Source organism: Dermacentor andersoni, chromosome 6, assembly GCF_023375885.2.
Source record: "Dermacentor andersoni chromosome 6, qqDerAnde1_hic_scaffold, whole genome shotgun sequence".
Taxonomy (NCBI): domain Eukaryota; kingdom Metazoa; phylum Arthropoda; class Arachnida; order Ixodida; family Ixodidae; genus Dermacentor; species Dermacentor andersoni.
In genome coordinates this window covers 151576030-151596475 of record NC_092819.1, presented here as the reverse complement: position 1 = coordinate 151596475, position 20446 = coordinate 151576030, and the positions used below count along the sequence as shown (strand labels likewise).

The 20446-nt window shown below is 49.9% G+C and overlaps 1 protein-coding gene and 1 pseudogene across 1 annotated transcript; one reads left to right on the top strand and one right to left on the bottom strand.

The window, feature by feature from the left end:
* The first annotated feature begins 1420 nt into the window (after positions 1 to 1420).
* Positions 1421 to 13654, top strand: LOC140219118 (uncharacterized). The gene is made up of 4 exons (XM_072289003.1): positions 1421 to 1545; positions 12993 to 13160; positions 13233 to 13319; positions 13384 to 13654. The coding sequence occupies exons 1-4, from the start codon at positions 1421 to 1423 to the stop codon at positions 13652 to 13654; spliced, it is 651 nt and encodes a 216-aa protein (XP_072145104.1).
* Positions 13655 to 13800: 146 nt separating this feature from the next.
* LOC126523288 (uncharacterized) lies at positions 13801 to 15238 on the bottom strand (annotated as a pseudogene).
* Between the last annotated feature and the right edge of the window lie 5208 nt (positions 15239 to 20446).

The following is a 20446-nucleotide window of genomic DNA, read 5'->3' as shown; positions in this document are numbered from 1 at the left end:
GGAGGCAACGGGCGTCACGGAAGCAGGTGGCGCCGGCGTGGCCGAAGACGCCGCAGCGGTCGCATTGAAGTGGTCGGGGCAGACGAGCACGTACGGCGCGCAGCTGTTTGAAGAGCCGCACGTTTGTCGTTACGACGCTCCCGACGAAGGTGACGCTGACGCTCGCGCCACTCCGTGAGCATGAAATCACCGCGACGGGGGCCTCAAGGTTTTCTCGAACCGTGCGGGCGTCGAAAGAAGTGTCGACCCCATGGATAACACCCACACAGGGGTTGTTGTGTAGTGCCTTGGGGCGCACCGCCACGCCGTCGATGTCGCACACTTCGAGGAGGGGCGCCAAGTCGACACCGCGCGTCACGTCAGCAAACACCACATTCCGGCGGAAATTCACGCGAACGCGTCTCACGCCTGGCACAGAGGAGAGCTGGGCAGCGATACCGTCCCGTGAGAGTGCGAGGAAAGTCGCTTTGTGCCCGATGGGACGGTAGAACACCGTGACGGTGGTATCCCGAGCGACACCGTCGTCAACGGGTGGGGTGTGCGGCTCGAAGTCGACGACCCGTCGGTAACGGCGTCTCCTTCTTGCGGCTTGTTTTGGCTGTACCGCTGCCGGCTGGTAGGCTTTGGCGTCCTCGGCGGCCTCGAGCAGCAGCGGAGAGTTTCTCTGGATGAGCTCCCCTGTTCCCTCAGCAGCTGGGGCAGGGGTGGGCGCTCTCGGCCGGCTCTCGCTGTACGAGGGGCCGTCAGCTGGGTCGTCGTCGTCGGCGGGAGCAGCCACAGCCGCCGAGCGCGAGCCCTCTTCCGCCGCAGGTGCGGTGGGCTCGGTGTTGGTGAGCGGGGACGACGAGCAGATCGCCGGCAACGACAGTGATGGAGAATCCGGCCGGACAGGACTTGCCTCGGGCGAGGTGGTCGCGTACGTGTGGGAGGACGTAGTGTCGGCACCAATCATGCTTGCGGTTGGCAAGAAGAAGGTGCCGGCACTCTCGTCGGTGTCGCCGGTCGGCGGGCAGCTGGCACCTTCGTCGGTGGAGGCAGCCGAAGTGGGGGCCTCTGAGGTGGTGTCCGTTGAAGCGGACGGTGCGGCGTGGTGGCCGCTGGGAGCCGTCTTCCGCGCATCAAAGGGAAATGCGCGGAAGGGAGTATCCAGGGCAAATGGGGCGCGCGCGGATGGCGTCGCACTCACTTGCGTAGGCGGGCATGACGGCGTGGAGCTGGTCGAGTCAGCCGAGAGTGCACGTAGCGTACGTGCTTTCAGCCCGCGCTTCCATCGCAAGGCAGGAGGCGATCTGCCGGTGCGTGGTTGCCGTCCACGTGGCTGGTGCTGCAGGGCTCGTCGGTACTCCGAGTCGTCGTTGGAGCCAGGAACTGACTTCTTCGGCCTCTTCCTATGCTGCTTCTTCGGAGGGTCACCCATGAGATGGGGTCTCCGTGCGGCGCGACTCAGGAGATCGTGCCAGCTGCTGTGCGAGCCCTGAAAATGGCTGCGCTCATTAGCGCGGTCGAAGGCGGAGACGTGCGCGCGCGAGAGGTGGCGGGCGAGCCGTAGACGTCGGAGCGAGGGGCGATACGATTGCTCGCATCGAGTGTCCGGGAACGTCTGAGGAGGAGACGAGTGGCTCTAGCCAATCAGCAGCGGCTAAAGTGGACAGTCCACTAGATAGACTCTTACAGAATACCCCCCCAGTACTGTCAAGGAGGGGGGGGGGGGGGGTATTCTGTAAGAGTCCACCTAGATCGAATCGATCCACCTAAATTCGAATGCAAATGGCTACTCAATAATTCTTAATTGTGAATTCCGAAGTCGAATACGATTTGAAGGGCAAATACCATTCCACTAGACTATATGTTTCTACTTTATTTCGCCTGCTGGCACGTTGAAGGAGATCGCCAGACAAAGCCACGGAGGTTACTTTAATAGACTTCCTGGTCTCCCCGATTAAGTGTGAGCACATAGGCAATATCTTGTCCCTAACACTGCTCGCATTAACTTGCAGTGATTTCCTTGATTCTTTTTTTATCGGAAAGTCGATTGGTCAACGTAGGGTTGGTGCAGCTTTTAAAAGAAACGCTTTTTCCGGTCAGGAGTTCTAACTTATTCAATCAGTGCAGTTAGAATATTTGATAATTGTTCTCTTGTATATATGTGTCTTACCAGTACTCACCTACGGGGCAGAAACCTGGAGGCTTACGAAAAGGGTTCTACTCAAATTGAGGACGACGCAACGAGCTATGGAAAGAAGAATGATAGGTGTAACGTTAAGGGATAAGAAAAGAGCAGATTGGGTGAGGGAACAAACGCGAGTTAATGACATCTTAGTTGAAATCAAGAAAAAGAAATGGGCATGGGCAGGACATGTAATGAGGAGGGAAGATAACCGATGGTCATTAAGGGTTACGGACTGGATCCCCCCAGTACTGTCAAGGGGGGGGGGGGGGGTATTCTGTAAGAGTCCACCTAGTGCACTGTCCATTTCAGCCGCTGCTCATTGGCTAGAGCCGCTCGTCTCCTCCTCACTCGTACAGCTGCATCCAATCAGCAGCGGCCGAAATGGACAGTCCATTAGGTGCACTCCTACAGAATACCCACAGGAGTCTATTCTATGTGGGGTCATCTGGGGGGCCGCGTGTTGCACCAGTCTTTACCAAAAATTTTGCGAGGGCGCTGCGAGCGAACTAAGCTGGGGTAGAGACGCGCTTCGCGGCATATTCAATTTAATTTCGCTGCGGGCCCTGTGACCGATTGCGCGCGTACGCTTTTATAATAGTGATTTATTTCCAGTACAAATTTATATTGACGCCTTTTTGCTACGCATACATATTTGAGGTGTGGGTTATACAACATGACGTCTTCAATGTTGCAGTCGTTGTCAAGTGCGTCGTCCGCTAGCGAGCGCACGTTCGTTGCCCGGACGCTGGCGAACGGCCAGTTTTTCTCGCAAAAAGTGTGCGCTGTAAAATTGTTTATGGTTTTACTCGCTTTGCTGCGCCCCCGACTCTTCTCGGTCGGCAGTAGTTTTAGCCACGTAAACTCCTATTTTTAACACTGTTTTCTAAAAGTAACACATTATTTTTGCCACAGAAGCCGCCTATTTGCAACATGAAGCAACGTAAAAAAAAACGTTTTGATATTGTGTCATTTTACGCGCACTTCTGATTGGTGGAATACTGATCAGGGACAATGCATGATCAAAGATAACAATATTATACTCAAATAAACCAGGTTTCGTGGCGCGAAGACATGCAGATGACCAATGCATCTAATGCATTCTAGGTAAATCTAAGAGTACCTAGACATATATATCCACGACATATATCATCATCATCATCAGCCTGGTTACGCCCACTGCAGGGCAAAGGCCTCTCCCATACTTCTCCAACAACCCCGGTCATGTACTAATTGCGGCCATGCCGTCCCTGCAAACTTCTTAATCTCATCCGCCCACCTAACTTTCTGCCGCCCCCTGCTACGCTTCCCTTCCCTTGGGATCCAGTCCGTAACCCTTAATGACCATCGGTTATCTTCCCTCCTCATTACATGTCCTGCCCATGCCCATTTCTTTTTCTTGATTTCAACTAAGATGTCATTAACTCGCGTTTGTTCCCTCACCCAATCTGCTCTTTTCTTATCCCTTAACGTTACACCTATCATTCTTCTTTCCATAGCTCGTTGCGTCGTCCTCAATTTGAGTAGAACCCTTTTCGTAAGCCTCCAGGTTTCTGCCCCGTAGGTGAGTACTGGTAAGACACATATATACAAGAGAACAATTATCAAATATTCTAACTGCACTGATTGAATAAGTTAGAACTCCTGACCGGAAAAAGCGTTTCTTTTAAAAGCTGCACCAACCCTACGTTGACCAATCGACTTTCCGATAAAAAAAGAATAAAGGAAATCACTGTAAGTTAATGCGAGCAGTGTTAGGGACAAGATATCGCCTATGTGCTCACACTTAATCGGGGAGACCAGGAAGTCTATTAAAGTAACCTCCGTGGCTTTGTCTGGCGATCTCCTTCAACGTGCCAGCAGGCGAAATAAAGTAGAAACATATAGTCTAGTGGAATGGTATTTGCCCTTCAAATCGTATTCGACTTCGGAATTCACAATTAAGAATTATTGAGTAGCCATTTGCATTCGAATTTAACGAATAACAACACTTTTGAAGTATCGAAGGTGAGGGGCCGATGCAAGTGAGGACTCTTATTCCGAATGACTGTGCTGCTGGAGAATCTTGACTGCTGCTCAGAGGCGGACCAGTTCCTGAGAGAAATAAAGCACGGGTGCTAATCAGTTCTGCTGAAGAAGTTCCAAGCTGTCATTTGGTATCAACACCCCGTTTTGGGACAGCCTGTAAATCTGCAAACTTGGTTCAGGCAAGGAAAATATTTTTTTGACAGTCCCACGTCTGCGACCCATTAAAACTGTGTGCCCAATGTGGTACCGCACTTATCCTCTTCAACGAACACAGCAGATCTACAAATATCTCTACGTGTATGTAAGGCATGCCACTCCTTTAATTGCTTAATTATTGTCCTTATGATAGTGCACCGGATAACCGAAAGCAGCCGTTTATAATAGAGAACCTGCTTATTTGAGCGGACGTACAATTAGCAACGGCATTACATTTAAGTATGAAATATAAAATAAGCGTAACATATTTCTCTCTGAAATCAGGCTCCAGAATATATAAATATTTCGTTTACACTCCTAGAAAAAAGCCAAAGGACGCAGCTACCTTTCTTTCTTTCGTGCTATTTTTTCTTAATTAAACAAATTCCAGCGTTTTACGTTTGGCCATATGCTTGTGAGGCGCCCTGTTCAGTTCTCACAACCTGGCGTTCTTTAACGTGCACCTAAACAGAAGTACACGCGTGTTTTTTTTTTTTTTTTCATTTCGTTCCCATAGAATTCCGCTGTACCTGGTTTGGACCCGTGAGCTCGTGTTTAGCAGCGCAACGCCATATCCACTATGCAGCCACTAATTAATGCTACCACGCCGCTTTTTCCTTTTCTTTAGAGGGAAGCTGTTAGGTCAAGTTTATTTACAACATGCACAATGTACAGTGTTGAAGGCCACCCTGGCAAGAAAGCTGTAAACATACAGCTTGACGAGGCCACGGGGCCACCACCAGGCAACATCAGCATCGCATAGATCCGTAATACAAACAGTAAGCTTTCCTAAGCAAGTCCATTAATTGAACGCGTGGTATATATCCACTTCCTTGGGCATGAATACATCTGCATACATGTATACTCATTACGAGCGCATTGAAATTCTGGTAAATAACATTAGCGCCAGGGGAATATATAATGTTACACTTTTAAAATTAAAATATTGCTACGGAACAGCTGCCACAGTGAGGCTGCACTGAGGAGGAAGAAGACGACGTGGCCCGCTTGATATAGCGTCGCCATTTTGGCCTTCCGTTACCTTCCCTGTAAATAAATTGTATATAGTATTGGGCTCCAGCTACACGTAACATTAATTTGGTGGAGGTGGACGTTCCCCGTACCCGTCATGGAGCTTCGCAGCGGTCGCAACGGCGACAGTGCAACTTCGGCTCCGGCCGGCGGCACTTCATCTACGCAACTGTCTCCGCCTGCAGCCCCGACCTACGTCGCCGCCTCGCCCCCTCGGGATCCTGGTGTTTTCAACGGAGTCGGCAGTCCTTATGTCGACGACTGGCTCCGCTTATACGAACGTGTCAGCACCAGTCACAGGTGGGATCCGACTATTATGCTTGCGAACGTTCTTTTCTACCTCGACGGAGCTCCACTTGCATGGTTCCAGACTCACGAAGAGGCGATCTCGAGCTGGGATCTCTTCAAAGAGAAGCTCCGCGACCTCTTTGGCAATCCGTTCGGTCGCCAAGTAAATGCCAAGAAAGCCCTTGCCACACGTGTACAGACGTCGACCGAGTCCTACGTGTCGTACATTCTCGACGTCTTGGCCCTTTGTGCCAAGGCTGACCCGACCATGTCTGAGGACGATAAGGTTATTCACGTCCTCAAAGGCATTGCTGACGGCGCCTTCAATTTACTGGTGTTTCGAACGTCACCAGCATGGATGCGATCCTCAAGAAGTGCCGCCGGGTATCCCAGCACATCACGCTACTTCTCAACACAGCTGCTACATCATCCTGTGACGACCTCTTCCACCAGCCGTCGCGATGTGACAACTTGACCCGCATCATTCGTCGTGAGGTCGAAGCGGCACAACCGGCGGCCCCTTCATTCCCGTCACCTGAACATTCTCCAGTGACAATCTCCTTGATCCAGGCCATCGTTCGTCAAGAGTTGTCCAACGTCGGCCTGCAATCCTTTGGTTCCATACGATCGGAACCTCTTTCACCACGCACGTCCCCACCGCGTTCTTCTTACTCCTCTTAAGGACAGCGCAACCCCTCCGAATGGCGAACCGTGGACGACAAGCCGATCTGTTTTAACTGCCGACGGATTGGACATGTCGCTCGCCACTGCCGCAGCCGCTGGATTTCTCCGATACGCTATTCTCCTGATTACCACCCTCGCCCCTCTAGCGCGTCCTTTTCCTTCGCCCCTTCTATGCCCGCTCCATCATCTGACCCTGCGACACCTTTGACATGATCCCGCTACTCCCGCTTGCCTTCTACCTCCCGTCGTCAATCTCGCTCGCCCCCGTTTCGCCGTGCTCCTTCTCCGACCTACGCGCCGCACCCCCGACCGGAAAACTAGACAGTGCAGCTTCTGGAGGTGAAGCTGCAATGACGAAATTGGCACGAAATCCTCGCTTCACTTTACCTACGAACAAGAATCTTTTGGACGTTCTCGTCGACAATATTCCTGTGTGCGCGTTGATTGACACCGGGGTCCATGTGTCCATTATGAGTGCCGCTCTTCGCCGTCGGCTCAAGAATGTTCTGACGGCCGTCCCGAACCGATTTGTACAAGTCGCCGACGGAGGGACTGTCGCTATTATTGGCATGTGCTCTGCCCGACTCACCATTGCTGAGAGACACACCGTCGTTCTCTTCACCATCATCGAGCATTGCCCTCACGAACTCATTCTCGGTCTGGATTTCCTTGCCAATCATTCGGCCCTCATTGACTGTTCGGCCGGCTCACTTCGCCTTGGCTTGCCTCTTCTTACCGACCCTGTGGACCCGCCTCCAAGCCGTTTGAGCTACATCGATTTTATTCGCCTACCGCCTCACGTGGTAGGCGGTAGGCGGTAGGTAGGTAGACCTGATCTGTGACGCACGTCGACTTGTCCTCACCAGCTGTGCCTGACGGTAATTACGTGGTCGCACCAATTCCGGCAGTTATACTTACACATGGTGTTACCGTGCCGCACACTGTGCTGACAATTACTGGCAACCGCACCTGCCTTCCCCTTGTCAATTTCGCGCTAACCGCGCAAGTTCTGCCTCAGGGGATTTCATTGGCTATAATTAGCGCTTTGCACGATGGTGAGATTGAGCCATTCACAGTGGAAGATCGCCACAGCTCAGCCCATACCGTGACGTCATCGCACGGTACTGACGTCGACATTGAGAAGATGGTTTCCTCTGACCTTACACCTGTTCAAGCTGAATTCCTTTGCCGCATTCTTGACGGCTATCGCGACATTTTTTACTTTGACAATCGACCCTTAGGTCAAACGTCCGTCGTGACCCATCGCATAAACACTGGCGATGCGAACCCTATTCACCGACGTCCGTATCGTGTTTCTGCGTCCGAACGAGCTGTTATCCAACAGGAAGTCAAAAAGATGCTTGCAAAGGACCTTATCGAGCCTTTCTGTAGTCCCTGGGCTTCTCCCGTCGTACTTGTCAAAAAGGATGGAACGTGGCGTTTTTGTGTAGATTATTGCCACCTGAACAAAATCACAAAAAAGGACGTCTACCCTTTGCCACGTATTGATGACGCTCTCGACTGCTTGTACGGTGCCACCTATTTTTCTCCTATCGACTTACGGTCCAGCTACTGGCACATATCCATCGACGACATGGACGGAGAGATGACTGCATTTATTACCCCTGACGGCCTTTATCAGTTCAAGGTGATGCCTTTCGGTCTTTGTAACGCGCCCGCCACCTTCGAACGAATGATGGACTCTTTGCTTCAGGGGTTCAAGTGGTCCACCTGTTTGTGCTATCTGGACGACGTCATCGTTTATTCGCCCACATTTGACACGCATCTAGACCGTCTTTCAGCGATACTTGACGTGTTCCGCCGCGCCGGTCTCCAGTTGAATTCGTCAAAATGTCACTTCGCTCGCCGCCAAATCACCGTCCTTGGACACCTCGTGGACGCCAGAGGCGTGCGACCTGATCCGGACAAAATTCGCGCCGTTACGAACTTTCCTGTTCCGAAGTCTACCAAGGACGTTCGTAGTTTCATAAGGCTATGCTCTTATTTCCGACGCTTTGTGAAGGATTTTGCGACCATCGTACGTCCTCTTACTGACCTCTTGAAGAAAGACGCCCCATTTTCTTGGGGACCTGACCATGCCGAATCTTTTTCGCAGCTCACTACTCTCCTTACCACGCCTCCAATTCTGGCCCACTTTGACCCGTCTGCCTCAACGGAAGTTCGAACTGATGCCAGTGGTCACGACATAAGAGCAGTGTTAGCACAACGCCAGCGAGGACATGATCGCGTTATAGCCTATGCCAGCCGACTTCTATCACCCGCCGAGCGCAATTATTCAATCACAGAGCGCGAGTGCCTCGCTCTTGTGTGGGCTGTTGCGAAGTTTCTTCCATACTTGTACGGACGCCCCTTCTGTGTCATCACTGATCACCGCGCGCTCTGCTGGCTATCCTCGCTCAAGGACCCCATGGGACGACTCGCTCGCTGGACGCTTGCACCAGGATGCCCATTGTTTGTCCCGCTACCCCGTCGACGAACCGGCTGATGCGGACGCCATCGCTTGCGTTTTCTCTGTGTCCCAGTTGCTTGAAATCGGCAACGAGCAATGCCGCGACCCTTCATCACGAGCCCTCATCGACCATGTGGAGTCAACGCCTGGCGACGCCTCTCTCCGGAAGTTTCTCCTTAAAGGAGGGACATTATACCGCCGCAATCTCGATCCACACGGCCTTGACCTTCTGCTCGTAATTCCATCGCACCTGCGTTCGACTGTCCTCCAACAACTTCACGACGCTCCCTTGGCTGGACACTTGGGCGTCTCGCGCACATACGACCGTGTACGCCGTCGATTCTTTTGGCCGGGTCTCAACCGCTCCGTGCGGTGCTACGTTGCCGCTTGTGAGCCCTGTCAGCGCCGGAAGAAGCCCTCCACATCTCCAGCTGGATGTCTCCAGCCGATCGACATCCCACCGGAACCCTTTTTCCGTGTTGGTCTAGACCTTCTTGGACCGTTTCCTCTTTCGGGCTCCGGAAATAAATGGGTCGCCGTCGCTACTGATTATGCTACGCGGTACGCAATCACCAGAGCCCTTCCGACAAGTGCCAATGACGTTGCTGACTTTCTGCTCTATGACATCATTTTAGAGCACGGTGCTCCGCGCCAATTACTCACTGACCGTGGCCGCAGCTTTCTGTCGGCAGTCGTCGAGGACATCCTCCGCTCCTGCTCAACAAAGCACAAGTTCAGCACGTCCTACCATTCACAGACCAATGGCCTCACGGAGCGCCTCGACCGGACCATCACCGACATGCTTTCAAAGTACGTTGCGACCGACCACCACGACTGGGATCTTCACTTACCATATGTGACGTTCGCGTATAATTCATCGCGTCACGACACCGCCGGCTATTCACCATTCTATCTCCTATACGGCCGAGAACCCGCGTTGCCCTTGGACACTTTGTTGCCCTCGGCCACACGATCAACCACTGAATACGCCCGCGACGCGATCGCACACGCAGACCACGCGCGCCAGCTAGCCCGCACCCGTCTCGAGGCCCCACAGGAGCATCAGAGACGCCTCTATGATTGCCACCATCGCGACGTGCACTTTACTCCAGGCTCTCTGGTGCTTCTCTGGTCACCCATTCGATGTGTGGGCCTTTCCGAAAAGCTGCTGTCGCGCTACACTGGCCCATACCGTGTGGTGCGACAAGTGACCGATGTCACGTATGAAGTCATCCCCACCGACCTGTCAGCGTCATCGTCGGCTGCAAGTGACATCGTTCACGTGGCGAGACTAAAGCCATACCAGACACCTTTCACCGCGGATGTGTAGATTAAGCACCGGGACGGTGCTTCTACTGCCGGGGGTGATGATACGGAACAGCCGCCACAGTGAGACTGCACTGAGGAGGAAGAAGACGACGTGGGCCCGCTTGATATAGCGTCGCCATCTTGGCCTTCCGTTAGCTTCCCTGTAAATAAATTGTATATAGTATTGGGCTCCAGCTACACATAACAATATTATTAAAAGCAATAATTAAAAGGAAGTTAAGCAACAGTAAAGAATGCGCATGTGCAACTTACAAGAAATGAAATGAATATACATGTGATGAGTACATTCTGAACAGGTATGGACACAAACGAATTTACAAATTTCATACAGTCAGGTGAAATTTGTCAAAGACAAAGATATCGCGCAACAGCGTGCGCGATAGAACCAATCTCCATTTCCGCACTTCTGCAGTTGATTTAATTGCGCGGGTACGTTGTAGGCCAGGGTTTGCATAAAGTAATTTGTTCGATGGTGCCTTATCATCCATTTTTCCGGTCCTCGTGTTACACGGGTGCTGGGTCGTTCTACAAGGGCTGACACATGCTTTAGGAATTGTATGGTTTCTTTATCTGCAAATTGTAATTGATGTAGGAGACGGTATGCGTAAAGAGCTTTGACGTTGATTATTCTGCTTTCTTGAAATAACAGTTTTGTAGGATGTAAATAATGAACATTGTGAATACAACGAATAGCTTTCTTTTCGAGCAGCGACAGCCTGTTTGTTATGCTGTGTAGTCGTAGCCCATACTAAGGTGCAATAGTTTATCTGCGACCGAAAAAGGGAATGATAAAGCTGGAACATTACACGAGGTGGGAACATATGACGGCATCTAAATAGCACAAATAAAGCAGGAGACAATTTTTTTGCAACTGAAATGCAATGGTCGTGCTTGCCCAGACCGGTCGCCTGCAAGAGTGGTCGACGGCAGCGCCATCGCTTCGGGTGCCACTTCGGGACGAGGCGTTCCTTTGAGGGATCGCCAGTGATTTGTGCACAAGCGCGAGTAAAAGCGAGTGCGAGAGAGAAAATATGAGGGCTTTTGCTCCTTGAATATGTGGGTCTGTTCGATTCAGCTGCACCACTTGAACCAGTTCACGCGGTGCCGCACCTTTCCGTTCGTTTCAGCGGTAGGGTGCCTCGATGCGCGCGCTCATCGAGGCACCCTATTCAGCGGTGCAGCTTAGCGCCCCCTGCACCCTGGCGTTCGTTTCAAAAAGTGCAGCAAAGGTGCAGCGCTGGTTCAGGAATTTTCAGAACCTGCGCTGCCTGTGGTGCCGCGTTGGTGCACGCGCGGTTCACGAGCTTCCACACTTGAGAGCCGACCCCAGCAGACGATGTCAGCGAAAGACTTGCCGACGCTGTCTGTACTTGTAGGCGGGGTGCAAACTCAGGTTACCCCTGTAGTCGACGAGGATGGGAGTCGCGTTCCCTTCGGCGATGGTTTTGCCTACTGAACGTCAGGTATGTTAACCCTTTTTAGTCACATGGGGTAAATTTCTTGTTGTAAGCTGCTTCAATTCAGCTGTCAGCGCCTGTGAATATGGTGAACACGATGTATTCGTTGTTTAGCCATAGCAGTGTGCCTGTTTGTCAATATGCCAGTACTGAAGTGTACAAAATGCGTTATTCTGATCCGGAAATTATCGCGCTTTGTTTCCCGTGCAACAAAGGCGGAGTAACAAAGTGCGTAGTAACGTGCGTAAAAATTTAAAATGTTGGCTGCGACAAAAGAAAGAAGACGTTAACGTTTATTTGTTGCACTACATACAACAAACTCGTATGCCAATCAAGAAAGAATAGAAGTAACTATTAGTAGGCTTCGCTGTGGCATTCTGGCACCCTCACCGATTTGTCACATGTGTAGTGAAAATGAGACCATAGAACATTTTTTTAAGTTCTTGTCAACGATTTATTAGCTTAAGTAAACGAACCCTACAAATACCACTCCGCCTTATTGGATTAGATTTAACTTCAAAATGTACAATCTTTGGGTGCCCCTACACTTCGGCATAGCGACGGGAAGGTTAGCGCTGCCATCCAAGATTTTCTTTTAGGATCAATGAGATTTCAACTCTGAATACAAAATTTTCAGCCTCCTTTTCTATCACTAAAATTGAATTTGAACTGTTTTATTATAATTATGTTAGAATTTTCATTTTCGTAAAATCATGCAGGCTCTACAATCTTTGTATTTTGATAATTACTTACCTATTATGAAATTTTGACTTATTTTACACTTTCCTATAAACTACCCAATTCTTGGCCAATCCCCCAGAGTGGGTACGTGCCACTAGGTCACAAGAATCTACATATACATCTACGTCTGAATGCGTAGGTTGACAAGTCGCTCCTCTTTACTGCTGAGCCCGCGTGTGAAGTTTCGAATATGTTAGTCCAGAGTAGATGCATACTTGCAACTCAATGCGGTACTATTTTCTGGCACAGATAGGACGGTCATCAGGGTGATATTTCGATAATGTGACACTGACACGTCATCTGCCATGGAGGCAACGCCTGCGGACCTCGGCGTCGCACCGATGGAGGAGCGATCCAGATCCCCCGAGGCTGAACTTTGGAGTGCTCGGAGGACCCGGTTCCTCATTTTAAATATAAAGAGCTCAATCCTCTCGTCAGGAAAAACGGCGTCCTTAAGCAAGTTTCCTTTACTTTCTCATTGACTTGTTAACAAAAAGTTAAATTTCAACTTTGTTTGCTTTGGCACTTGTTAGCATACTTCAGCAGCTTTTAATGTGCTAGAATTGACAATTTTGAATCCATTACTTTTTTTTTTTCACAGGACAAAGAAGGCCATGTGGCAAGAAATTGCTCTTATGATTAATACAGAATTCTCAGTTGTGATGACTGAGCTGCAGAATACATGGAAGAGCCTTGAGCGCTCATATAAGAAGACGAAAACAAAAAACAATTCATCCGGGCACTCGACGGCTTCGTGTGAATATGAAGAGTGAGTGCTGTCGACTATTGCATACAGCCTCGGGCTTTTGTATTTGCTACTAATTCTTTTCTTCTTTCATAGAGAGCTAAGTGACATTCTTGAAAAAGAACACCACATCACACCTACAGTGTTGATGAAGCCTGGAGCAACTATTGAGAAAGGCAGCAGGTGCAGTTGCCTCATTTTGACAGAAGTTTAGTTATCTCCCTTAATCCTACACATTGTTTTTCAGCAAGTCTCCCGGCGCTGATGACGGCACTGACAACATGGAGCCAGAATTGTCAAAAGGCAAACCCCTGCCAAGACCTGCTTCAGCTGCAGTTGTGAATGCACACCCTAAGGATGCCTTGCCAAGAAAAAAGGACAGCACATCGTGGAATGCCCTTTTAAAAGAATTTAAGGAGGCAAAGGAAGAGCGGGCCGAACGCTTTGACAGAAAAATGGCTTTGTTAGAGCGGCTGGTTACAGCTGTTGAGAAAGTTGCCACAACGGCTCCTGAATAAAAATTTCCAAGAAAAGAAAACACGTGTGTGTGTATTGTGTATTATCACCGCACAACACAAGACAACCATACAAAGTAGCCTGGGGCTTGCAGGCCCCAAACGTCTCGATTCTTTATCTTTCACAAACATTGCCCCAGAAAGTATATTTGCAGCATTACACAGAGTGAGGCAAAACTTATCTGCATAAGTACTACTAGCGGCACAAGGATATGCACTTCTGTGTTTTAGCACTGCTTTTCGGCAATTACCTTTCGCAGGCACTCGCTGTAGCCTGCCACACTGCGGTCAACAACATGGCCACTGTCCTCATCGTTTCCGACTTCCTCCAAATCCGGGAGTTCCTGCAGCTCTTCGAAGAAATCTCTCTGCTCATTGCATAAGTTGTGCAGGACGCATGCGCCCATGATTATAAGGCAGCACTGCTTGATGCTGGCTGCGTCCACCAAGTACAGCCTGCGAAATCGCTGCTTAAGTATTCCAAATGTCACCTCAATGGCAACTCGCTGCTGGGAATGGCACTTGTTATATTTCCTTTTCCAGGAGGGGAAGCTCCGCTGTGTATCCTTGTAAGGCGTCATAAGCCATGGTAGCAACGGATAGGCTGAATCCCACAGGATGTAACCATTGCTGCATTTGGTTGCTGCAGCTTCAAAAAAGGGGCCTTCGCGGAGCACCCTGGCGTCGTGCGCCGAGCCGGGAAATCCAATGAGCACATCTGTGAACCTATTCTCATGGTCGCATATGCCTTGCAGGATGAAAGAAGGAAACTTTTTTTGGTTGAAGTACGAGTGCGGGGATTCGGTCGGGGTGTTTATCTCTATGTGGCTTCCGTCCACGCAGCCAATTGTGTTTCGTGGCCCCTTCCCAGCGCTCTTTATTAAGAAGCCACCTTTGCTACGTTCTTGCTGTTGCTGGTCCGGCCACGCGATCACTTCTTCACTCATGCTATGTAATAGGTTGAGTGCCCTCTAAATGCATGCGTGCACAGATGACTCTGTAACATCAAATCTGTCTGCAATTGAGTACATGCTGCACTGGCTCCCAAGATAGCTCAAAACGATGAGACACGTTTTTTCGACACTGATTCGCGCACGCCCTCCACGAGCTTCTGGGAAGAACGGTGACGCTTGATAGCGGTCTGCAAGACAGTTAAAGGTCTCGCGTGACAGTCGGAAGAGCCTCTTAAACTAAAACTCAAGATAGCTGCCAACGACGTCTTCACGGTATCGTGGAATACGATTTCGGTCTTTCCTCACCAGCTTTACGGCCAACATTACATGACCAAGTCATCGAACTCCTCATCACTGTCCGAGTCCACAAGGTCCATGGCTACTTGAACGACAGTTGAGAGTGTGGCACAGTTCATCGTCGTCGTTCAGTGCAGCAGCGATGCTCACACACAACACACACACACACACACACCAGACCAGACCAATTTTTTCTACAACCGCAAACAGCGCAACGCAAATAGCACAAGTCACATACAAATTCACCAGCGCGTAAACAACGGGCGACGCGACGCAGAAAGCCTGCACCTTGGCATTCGTTTCTCCGGGGCGCTAGTGTCGCGCTGCAGCTGCACCACTGAACTGGCGCTGCAAAAGTGCGGAACTCGCCGTGAACCACCGTGAACTGGGTTCAAGTGGCGCAGCTGAATCGAACAGACCCTATGACTCTGCCTTACATTACATTCTCTCCATTACATTACATTCTCTCCATTACGGTACCCTACAGAGGCTACAAGCGAAATAAGCTGAAAATTAAGCACACTAAATGGGACGCTTTCCGGTATGTTCGCAATGGACGCGAACCCGCAACCATTACAAACCTTGAAGAGTGGATATCCACTCTTCTCAAAGACGCAGCTAACTCTACCACGGAGGTAGACCAGGAAGAGGACGGCCCGGCTCCTGATGCTAAATTGGTCCACCTGTGGTCTTGTGGTCTCCGCAGCAGAGCTTGCAGAAGCGCTGGCTCACGCAGAAACACTACCGTGGCCTACGCAGACGCATCGCGCAACTCGAACGAGATATCGAGAAATACTCACGACAGCTTTTTGGGAAACACCTTCAGCTGTCAAAACCTGACGGCACCACGCTGCTCAACTTCTGGAGAGTCCGTTACGGCACGCAACCATCTTCAACCCAGTGTATGAGAGCATTAAAGAACATTTATCCTCACACCTGCGTGTCACTTTTGTAAATTAGAGATGCCTGTGTGCTACGCGCAGGCCTTGCAGATAATGAACAGAACCACAATTGCGCAGGGTGGGTAGGCTCACTTTCATTTGACTCGCCCTGGTACATTAGAAATGCGAAGAAGCAATGGAATATACAAATGCGAAGATACAGCTTGATAAAGGCAAAAAGTGCCACTGGAAACGAAGTTCACTGCACGTATACACAAAAACTCGCAACAAGATATTTAAACATACGTATAAGTAAGTCTCCAATAAATCTACGTATCTAAGAAAAAGTCACGGTATATAATGCGTCAAATAAGGCAAATAAACATGTTGCGCAATCACAGATTCACACAATCCTAGATCCTGCCCCCATTCCATTCACTCCCCCCGATGTATCGCGCGCGACGGAAGGCGGCGCGCTTGCTCCTCACTTTTCTCCCTTGCGCCCACAAGACTGAGCCACTATCGTCGGCTCACCCATTTCCCCCCACCCCCCACACGCTTTCACTCGCACATACAGCTTGCGGCGCGGGGTTAGATGTTATAGCACTTGGACTTTATGCGGAACATGATGGCGATGGCGACGGCAGGAATGCGCCTAGAGTGTCCATATAATTGCTATCGCAGTAATATAATTAGAGTATCCGGCAGCTTAAGCGTCCCATGGCCCATTAATTTCCGCAAAAGAAATAACAAAATAGCACTTTCACCATACGACAATTCGCTGCACCGCATCAACGCTTCTTTTTTCGTTTTGTGGTGCGGGGGCACCGTCATGAAAAAAAAAAACGCAATGTATGTTGGTCACAATAGAATGCCTACTTTGGGCAACTGATATGGCTATTAAAGGAATATCGAAGAAAACACGAGACGCTTGGTCCACCAAGAACCAGGCGTATACTGCTCGGCATCCTACACCGGCGAGACAAGACTTTCTGGAGAGGTTGCGCTCAAGCGAACGCGGTGCAATCCGTCGAGTCCCTACAGTGGTGGCGGCTAGCGACCATTTTTTCTTTTTCTCGTCTGCTAGCTACAAAGCGTCCAAAGCTCTGCCAGGCGAAGATACACTCGGCCAGAGAAAACCGAACGCGCACCGAAGTGCGCCGCGCGGTGAGCGGGGCAACACGAGAAAAACGCATGCGCTCTGGTTGGCTCTGGCAGCGCGCGGGTAGGGGAGCGAGAACAAAAAAAAAAAAAAAAAAAAAAATGAAGAGGCTCAATGTGTCCTCGCGATTAAAAGTCAAAGCAGAAAAAACTAAATAAGAACGTAGTTGCCTTGGCTAGCTGGCTTTAGTGTCTTCACTGGATGCTTTGGCGCAGGTGAAAAAAAATGATATTTTTTTATGTGACATGACGGCACGAATGAACCGCCACAACGCTTCGTCTCATCGGACCTCGCTACGGGCTTTGTCAACTTGTCTGATAGCGTGTTGATTTGGTTTGTCTCGTTGTATGGCCCGATGTGCGACTTTGGAAAAGTCAATGCACCTTTGGCGTCAAATATTTATGGGAGCATTAAACTTACAAAGTTCCGCAATTGAAAATCTAAAGCACACGTTTGGAAATGTCAATGTACCTTACACATCAGATGTTTATGAGAACTTTATACCCATAAAGTTTCAGAATTGATATCCACGCGCTCCGTAAATTACATGATAGAGTGTAGATTCCGCGGCCTCCGCGAAATGCCGCGGCTAGCCCGTTCGCCATGAAAACACCCTTGAATGGTGCTCGGATGGGGCTGCTTGCGTTATGTGACTCCCAGTGCATGGGCGCTGCCGCCAAATTCAGCCTGAGTTCGCAATTTTCGCGGTGAAATGGCTCTTCGAGCGTGAAAAAGACGCTCTAGACAAAATCCAGAATGATTTCCGGCGCCGGGGGTTGCTTTTGTCGGCGGTGCATGGACAGCACGAAAAAACTTCGGGGGGGGGGGGGGGGGGCTCAAACACAAACCTCCTTTCCAGTGCTTCTGTCGTTCATAGAGCGGGGCTCCTGGTTCCTTCTAATACCTCCAGACGGCGCTCGCCTCCACACATCGCTAAAGCCCCTTGGACTTTACACATCGCTAAAACCCCTCAATTTTTCAAAAGTAGCGCCATTCTTAGATCTTTACGCCACCCCGCTCGCCCTGGCGCATCCTCCTCCACGCCTCCTGCCGCCCCAGCCTCCTCCACTTCCCCATTGGCCAACCTGTGTTACGTGGAAGCAGGCGCCGCGCTTTTGTATATTTTTTTCTTTCCAGAGCGGAGCAGGCGCCGCGCTTTTGTTTATTTTTTTCTTTCTAGTGCGCGCCGACCTCCATTGCTGGGCCTGCGCGACGAAAGTACGGCAGGCGGACTGACGGAGTGCGTTAGCGTAATAGAATGCGTAGGACCGAGAACTTAATTGCGATGCAATGCTGCTGCGCCTTCGGTTGCCGCAACAGACACAGCGAGGGCAAAACGCTTTTTGCTTTTGCCGTCCGGCGGGCGTAACGCAAAAAGAAGTGTGGATTCGCAGGATCGGGCGGACTGACTTCGAGGAAGTGGCGAAGAACGCACGGCTTAGTGGAGTAAGGACCACGGCTACTCACAACCTCTTATTTTGAGCCCACTTCACGCCTTCCGCTTCGAAAAAGTGTGTGTTCATGCTCTGTGTGGTTTTAAGCGCGTTGCCTGACTTTTTTTTTTTGTTCTAATGTGCTCTCTTTGTTTCATGTAGTTTCGTCTTGCGGTGAAATGCATGCATCTGCAGCTGGCCTGTGACATAAAAGCGACTTTATTAAGGGTGTGTTTTGAGCTCCACCAGAAGTTAGCACATTCTCGACGCTTTTGCAAGGTTCAATACGACTTACGATGCAGTCTTTTAGCTTCGAATGTACGCCCGCATGTATTGATTTGGTTTGTGGTGATTAACGTTTTTAACGTTCCGAAGCGACTAGAGCTAGTATGCAGGTCGTTGTGGATGGCTGCCGATAACTTTATCTAGCTCGCCTGGGGATGTTTAACGTGCACTTTGATCGTAGAGTCGTACGTGGGCCGGTAAATTCCTCGTTGGCGTTTCATAATACTCGCGCGGGCGCGCTAGCGCTGCTTTAGAAGTTGGCGCCTCGGTGCGATTGTATTTCTTCAATAAATTTTATTTACTAGTTGTAACACCTTGTAATTATTACGTATTATTGACGGCGCCTCCAGGGCACCAAAGCGGCAACGGGAACACCAAAACTAGAACCAGGGCTGGATGGGGCTCGCCGAAGTCTGTGCATGCCAAGGGGGTAGATCGCGGACAGCCAATTTTGTATGCGAACACTCCCTGCGACGCCTGCATTATTGTAATGTCACGTGCTCTTCAGAGGCCTCCGTTAGCCATTACATGCGCCCTCCTGGAGCAGTACTTGTAAAAAAAAAAAAAAAAAAAAACATTATATCGTCACGATTACGAAAGCACCCCGCAATGAAAAAAACGGCCCTGTTGCCAGGCATTGCTGACCGCACACAGCCATTCCGGCTGTGTGCGGTCAGCAATCTCTCACGCGCCGGTCGAACAAAAGTATCCTGCAGGTACGTAAATGAACCTACGAAACCACGTACACATACTTTCATGGTGTCAACACCTGAAACTTTGGTAATTACACGCGTCTTTGAGTACACCGCGTGCTTGCGTCGTGTTTCAGCAACACGAACTCTCAACGTCGCGCGCTTTACGCCTTAAATACGCCTTGAAAAATGGTCCTTTTCTCTATTTCTTCCGCAATTCAAACATGAAACACGTCAGTTACCGACTGACGAAGAAAGATATCGATTGAAAAAACTGCTCCGCAGGGCTCGAACGAACTTTTCTGCGGATTTCCTCCCGTAGCGTGTTAGCCGTCGTCTGCTACGGCAGGCCCACCACCGGCGGCGCCACCGTCGAGGCCGCGCCGAGCGGAGGAGGAGGGAGGTGAATGGCGCTACTTTGAGAGGGTTTTAGGCCCCCCCGGTTGTTACGCCACTGTGTCGCGGTGGTGCACCATATGAAAAAGGGCATGAAAGAACCAACACCGCGTACTTTAACACTTGAGGAGTCTGGTTCACTATGACCTTAATGGGAATTTTGTATATATATTTTTTTCATTTCGCCTTACTCCATATTCTTAGGCATGCTCTTACAAAAAAATGGTTTGTTTTATTTTGTAAACATTGTTATTGTTGTGAAAAGAAATATTTCCTGCATGCACTAACAGTGAGATTTGTGATATTTTTGGTATCTGTGCCGTTCTTTGAGTATTCTTCGGTGGGGCTGATCTTGCTTATTTTTCACTCCTGCAACAATATTTTACACCGTTTTTGTTTCAATGCTGTTCCTAATAAAATGTACGAAATTGAAAGTGCATTCGAAAATAAAAGCAATTTTATGCGCTCAGAGAACAATTAATGTCGCCTGCTTGTTGAAATCATTGCTGGAATTATTGTGTAGAATCGGAAAAAAGCTTCTTTGATATTCTACAGAAAATAATTTTTCATAAATATATGCGCCGTATATTTCCTTCCGGCGATGTGTGCCTACACGTTGCATTTATGGCGCAAGAAAACTGTCCGCAACTTGACCAAGTGCGGTCAGCTTGGGCAACGGGCCACTGCTAAAGAGAG